This window comes from Solanum tuberosum, unplaced genomic scaffold (assembly GCF_000226075.1).
Source record: "Solanum tuberosum cultivar DM 1-3 516 R44 unplaced genomic scaffold, SolTub_3.0 scf00217, whole genome shotgun sequence".
NCBI classification, from domain to species: Eukaryota; Viridiplantae; Streptophyta; class Magnoliopsida; order Solanales; family Solanaceae; genus Solanum; species Solanum tuberosum.
The window spans coordinates 331,912-338,568 of NW_006239142.1; the positions used below are offsets into that span (position 1 = coordinate 331,912).

General features: G+C 35.6%; 1 protein-coding gene across 1 annotated transcript; it reads right to left on the reverse strand.

Annotated features, from left to right (window-relative positions):
• Positions 1–726: 726 nt before the first annotated feature.
• Positions 727–6,405, reverse strand: LOC102590230 (uncharacterized). Its single transcript, XM_006356296.2, has 8 exons — positions 5,866–6,405; positions 3,759–3,826; positions 3,473–3,674; positions 3,244–3,341; positions 3,076–3,145; positions 2,918–2,989; positions 2,700–2,813; positions 727–1,198 (listed from the first exon to the last, which is right to left on the reverse strand). Exons 1-8 carry the CDS (start codon positions 6,295–6,297, stop codon positions 1,136–1,138), a joined length of 1,119 nt encoding a protein of 372 aa, XP_006356358.1. The 5' UTR covers positions 6,298–6,405; the 3' UTR covers positions 727–1,135.
• Positions 6,406–6,657: the final 252 nt, after the last annotated feature.

Consider the following 6,657-nt stretch of genomic DNA (forward strand, 5'->3'; position numbering starts at 1 on the left):
TTAGTAGTGGAGTGAATATTTTAAGAGAAATCAAAATGTAAATAAACATAAGAATTAGGCAAATATATTCAACTTATAATATATTCATAAATAAAAATTATATTTATAAAATGTAATTTTTTTTAATAGAAAAATATATTATCATAAAAAAAAAACTATTAATTAAGGTTGTGAAGGTTACTATAGTTGTTAAAAATTATGTTAATATAGATGAATGTTAAAGTGGCGTATCAAAGAGAGTTTAAGGGGGTAATGTTATTTTGCATACTTTATCCCATGTCGTGGGATTACTATTTCATCCCAGAGAGGGATAACTTATCCAGTACTATTTATTAATCCTGGGATAAGCTATCCCATCTAGGTAATCATACAAGGGATTAGTTTGGTTCGAAACTAGTTATCCCAGGATTAATTATCCTGGGGTTAGTTATCCCACCCTGTATATGGGATAGGGATAACTTATCCCATAACTATTGTATAAATGGTGGGATAAGTTATCCCAAACATGTCAACCAAACAAGACACCAAACTTTTATCCTAGACTATATATTCTTATCCCTCACACCAAATGACCCCTAAGAGATACTAAAATTTTATCCCATGATAACTTTCTCTTATCCGTCACACCAATCGACCCCTTACTTCCAACTTTATAACTCATACTGATTCTTTCAAAAGGGAAAACACCAGAAGAAACAATTGTAAGTGAAAATTACATCAGTGTAATGCAACTACAGAATATTGCCTCCACAAAGAAACAAGAAAAATTCCAGCATAAGTCAGCCATCGGTTAAGTTCTAAAGATCACTTCTATAGACACAAAAACTTGTGTGACATAATTTAGACCTCAGATCACCTATTACACTTTTAAAGACATTACACAACAGATTTTTACAAAAAGAATACTAGCTTTATAGTTTAGTCCACAAGTACCATGGAGGGAGAAGAGAAATATCTATGAAGAACAGAACTACTCTAGTATGACACCACTTCTAATTAACTTGTTTAAATCATATATTTGGTCTAAAGATAATCCATCTTGAAGCCTTCTGGGAACTATTGACCATGCGCTGTGGTTCGGAAGATGGCCAAAGTATAAATATAGGTAAATACACAAGTCAAGTTTGACTCATTCTCACTCTGTCTCCCATCCAGGGATATTAGCAGTAGCTTCATTAACCATCTTCACTAATCTTACCTGCAAAAAGGGGGGGAAACGACATGAGCAGTGATAAAAACAAGTCTGGTTCCTTGCAGATACTGACACTTTTCCTCCACACTTGTATGTGTGCAGTTAACATGCATGTCTGCTTGCATCTGTCATTGTATGAGATTTAATTGCCTAAATGATCACACATATGTCCATTGGTTAAGGACAAATTATACGCTTTGGGTTAAAACGGGTTATGAGGAAAGAAAGATCTGTCACGCTCTAACTGAGGCAGACATGTTACCATGTCTCTCCATTTAAGCTCATCGCAGATCAATATTACACCAAATAAGAAAATAAAAGAAATGCTAGAAGTTCTCTATTGTTTCTAGTAGCAGCATATAAATCTCTAATAGGACTAAAAGTCTGTTTGGATTGACATATTTTGAGTGCTTTTAAGCCAAAATAGCTTTTAAGCACTTTTGGATTGTTCGAGTAAAAAAAAATGCTTATAATGCACCCAAGAGTATGGCCTAGTGGTCAATGAAACGGTTGAGAGCCATGAGGCTCAGGTTCAAATTCCAGTGGAGACAAAAAAACTAGGTGATTCTTTATATCTGTCCTAGCCTTGGTGGATAGAGTTACCTGGTACTTATTGTTGGTGGGAGATGGCAGGTACCCCGTGGAATTAGTCGAGGTACGCGAAAGCAAGCACAGACACCACAATCATCAGAAAAAAATAAGCACTTCGTTTTAAGCTAAAATGATAAAAATAAGTCAGCCATAAGTTAGAATAAGTCAAAAACCAAAAGTCCCTCCAAACTTAGGACCCCACACCATGCAAAGCAAAGTTTGGTATTTAAGTGGAGAAGGGTAGAGGGGCGAGCCCATTATCCACCGAGTTTAGAAGACTGTGATTGGTCCAAAGGGCGGGTCACAGACGGATTTCTCGGTTATCAAAAAAAAATAAAAATCCAAACTTAGGAAATATAGGACCTGAAATAAAAACTATGCATAATTTTGGTAATGGCAATAGGATTTTGTCTTTTCCTTTTCCTTCTAGAAGAGCCATATTTACCAGTGTCATCATATTAGATGGACTATTGTTTCTAGTAAGCCCTGAACTAAGGTGATTCTCATGTCCATCTATTCCCATTAGTCCATCCTATAGGTTTCATCTTGAGAAAAAACATCAAAAATAGTTGTTGCCTGAGGCTCTATAGTCGCAAACTTCTATGATAGAAGAAAGATAAACAGCAATGACCAATAAGGTAAAACGAAGCTATGAAGCAAAGGGAAGCCATAACATATGCTAGTACCTTTTGGCCACGTCAAGAAAGGGAAGTCAATCTGATCAGAGTATGCAAAACAAATGCAATGGGACAATACCAAAACTAAAGATAGCCTCTGTTGTTTACACAACATATAAATCTCGGCAATCTCAATTCTAAAGTTGGCAGTACAAATTTGAATGATTTCCCAGGTACTTTTTATAAAGTTAGTAGTTCTACAGCATACCGCAAAGCTGTAAACAGAGGTTTAAACGTACCACACTTTCAGGAACCCCTGGAGGGGGCAAACTAAGATTTTTTGGTGGAGGGCCTCGTAGGTAAGATCTTTTGTCAAATCTCCATTCACCAATCTTTCCATATGTCAACTCTCCCTGTTTAATCATCAAAAGGATTCAATGAACAGAACAATGTTTGTTACAGGTTAGGCCAAAAATTCCATGTTTGCAAGAACAGAATCTGTAAGTGTTTATTTTACCTTCATATTATAATCACATCCATAGGTATAATGAATAATAAACTTCTTTCCAACTTCCAGATCCCAAGGTGGCTGAAAATGACCGACATATGTTAGCTAGGGATTAGTCAAGCATAACATAACGAAGAAAAAGATATTTTCATTTAGCTCTTGTAGACCTGTAGCATGAAGTCCTTTCGAAGAATGTGCCGCACACCATGTAAAGCAGATGCCACGGCATAGCCATACCTGGAACAAGGAAATACAAATTAAATTTAGACTTCATAAGCGAAACATAACATCAACTACGAGCAACAACTGAAATGAGAAACAAAAACATCACACACATTTCCAGAACCCAGCCAAAAGCCTTGTCGGTTTCTGGATCATCTTTCATCCTCAGAGAAATATTCATCCATGTAGGAGCAATTTTCTCCAAAATGGACTGCAACATCAGAAAAAAACAACACAGAAGACCAAAAATGATTACATGGACCAGAGACATGACCAGCCCAAAACCCAGACATAATAATGAGATCAGACAGCATTTTCATCACATAGCATATTACAGCTAACCTTTTTAATTATTACAGGAGAATTTCCAATTGGATCAACATTAGTCACTGGGCCTAGATCCTCTGGATAGTATTTTCGTATAACTTCCTCATGTTCTGCTGGTTTTATGTAGAAAAAGGGAAATGCGGCTGGGAGATCTCCACGAGCCAAGTTTGGCAAGGGATTTGCAAATACATGGTCGGGCTCTGCCATTAGAATGTATCTGCATCAGTCATATCATATTGTACCGTTCAGACTATATGCATACATGAAAAAATGGTATACATTATCCAGCGTAGTGACTTACTCTTCTTCAATTGATGCCTTTTCAAGCCACTGAACAAAAGCCCATGGTCTGTTAAGAACAATATAACCCTGAAGATAAAATGGAAAAGTTTTCAGAAAAGTTAGGATGAGAAAACATTTTACTGGTGAAGCAACTTAAGTAATTAAACTCAGAGAATCAGAGCTTTCACATAAATAAAAGATATTGTCAGAACAACTCAATTTCGGTAAACTACTCGAGGCTCCCATGATTTCAAAAAAGAGAAAAAAATCAAATCATTTTCCTGTTCTAAGCTTTGAGCTTCTGAAGAAATCACTCAAGTTTCCCTCTGACAAATATTTCCTTGAACAAAGGAAAAAAATTTGAACAGGTCAAAGCCATATCACCCCTAAAGTTATCTAAAAGTTCATACATAGTTTGAGCCCCGGGACAGAAGATATGAAAGACCTAAACTGAGCAGATGGAAAACCAAACTATCTTGGCATGCACTAGCAGAAATGGAAGAGCCAAACTATTGGAAAGAGTTTGAGCCAATTTCATCTTGGCTAGTCTATAGCAGGAAAATTTGTAATGGCCAACTCTAACTGATTCATTAAACATGGCCATCTTTTTTACTTGCTTATTTTCTCTTCCTTTCCACCAAGAATCTTTCCCCTTCTTATTTCCTTGACAAGCTCTGCCCATAATAAAAAATTAACTTGTCAAAAGAGACCGGATTTTTGACATATCTACATTTTCCTCTTATGTCCTGGAGAAAAGATACTACTTGCCATATCTGGAATCATCATCACCTATTCGTTTTTGAGAAATAAAAGAATAGATTAAGATGATTCCAGACATGGCAAATAGTCTGGAATCATCTTCACCTGCAAAATCAGTTTTAATTCAATAGCTTCTTTAAGCAGGATGAAGGGGAATATTAGCTTCTTCAACTGATAGTCTAGTATTTGGAAAGGATTGTACCCTAGGCTACAAAGAAGAACTCTCATAGGATTTATTATACCAATTTTGAAACTGACATGAGTACAAGACAAGCTCCAATCTATGCAAAACCCTCCTCACTCTCTTTTTCCTTTTGCCGTAAAAAGTACTGTTTAGGTATGAAAAATAGAAAAAGAAGAAGAAGAGAAAACCATATATATTTCAAGTGAAGGGTGTTGAAACATTTCAGCACCTCACTGAAGGGGAAAGTGGATACTTTCCCTTGCTATTGCCATGGGTCCGAAACCCAGCTTGTGTAATCTTTTTATTTATAGCACGGAAAGATCTACTCAGAAATCAGCATCACTGAGATAGGATCCAACTCCCCCTGATACCTCAAGGGAATAACACAAGCTTTAGGCCAAATTTGGCTATGTTTCCGTTTTTATAAACAAGTTGTTTAGTTCCTTCAGTAAAATAATAGAAACTCTGATGTAGATTCTTTTCCCAATCAAACTTAAAGCTTAAAGAAACATCTAAGAAGCTTTCTCACACTCCCTGGGTTACTTTGGTGATCACGGGTTCAGCCACCACCTTCATTAATTGTCAAACACCCTTGATGAAATTCTGTATATGCCACTCACAAGAACATATTCCCATACACTCAGACTTTCCATATACCAAAATTTAAGACACTCACCAATCTTCCCAAAAATTTAAAACTCAAACTATTCAACTCTATTGTTTACTTACATGAGAAACTAAAACCTCCTTCCTCAAAGCCAGAAACTAACCAATCCCAAGAAAAGGGGTAAACTTATCAGTCACATAGGTTATAATCAAATTATCAAAACCAGAAGAAAGTAAACCTTTCCAAAATAACCTCAACATGAAAAAAACATAAAATTCACTTCCTCAAGTCTCAAACCATCAATTCCAAGTTTTTCACAAAGTTCTAATTAACATTTAAAAGAGTAAAAACTGTACTCATATCATATCCTACAATAAAACACATATGAGGATACACAAATTCCACAACAACAACAACATAGCATCCCACAAGTGATGTATAGTATATTGAGACCTTAACACTACCTCATGCACGAGTAAAATTCCACAACTAACAGTTTAAATATTTGAAAAATATGCAAAACCCAAAAGAATAATTCATCCAAACCAGCATTTTTTTTATTAAAATTAAACTCACCCGATCCAACCCTTCAGGAAGAGGATCAACAACAAAAGTAGGAATCTCCTCCATCAAATTATCAGGTTTACCCGAATGCAAAACCCGAGTAAACCCACCCATTTCGGATCCATCCCTCTCCTTCATCTTCTTATACCAATAGTACATAATCCTACACTGCCACTTACTGTACGGCGCATCAGTCGCCGTCAATGCCACGTGGAATTTCCGGTCACCGGATTTCACTAAATTCGATTCCTTAACCGGGTCAAACCATTCCGATCCTCCACCATTACTACTACTGCCACTAGTACTAATACTAACACTGCTACTTGTCGTTGCCCTATTGTGAATTATCAATGTAACCAAATTGTATGTTGCAAAGAAGAAACCTAATGCAAGTAAGATCAGTAACAATGGCGAAACCCGACTCATATTCTTTCTGGGTATCATTTTTGAGAATTTTGGAGAAGAGAAGAGGAGAAGATTTTCTCAACGCTTTTATAATTAATTAAAGTTTAAAGATTTTGTGAGTTATATAAATAGGAAAGTTATATTAAATTTTGTTTGATTTATTGATTGTCAAAATTGGATGTCTAAGTAATATATATAGTGTTTTAGTGGATGCTAATTTTGTTTTTAGTTTATTTCATTTTAAAGTGGAAAGAAAAAAGATAAACTCTTTGAAAAGAGAAATTTTATTATGTGTTTTAATTATCATGATAATTTATTTTATTTTTAAAAATTCAAAATAACTCATGGCTGTTACGATTTCTGTCACAGTTTCTATGGTGAGCACTTTGTGCACACTAG

Bases quoted from the DNA above. Each gene is read 5' to 3' on its own strand.
- LOC102590230 (XM_006356296.2), bottom strand. From the start codon at position 6,297: ATGATACCCAGAAAGAATATGAGTCGGGTTTCGCCATTGTTACTGATC. The intron at 3,827-5,865 runs GTGAGTTTAATT...TTTTATCTTCAG, and splicing joins TTCCTGAAGGGTTGGATCGG to GGTTATATTGTTCTTAACAG. The intron at 3,342-3,472 runs GTTAGCTGTAAT...CTGATGTTGCAG, and splicing joins CTCCTGTAATAATTAAAAAG to TCCATTTTGGAGAAAATTGC.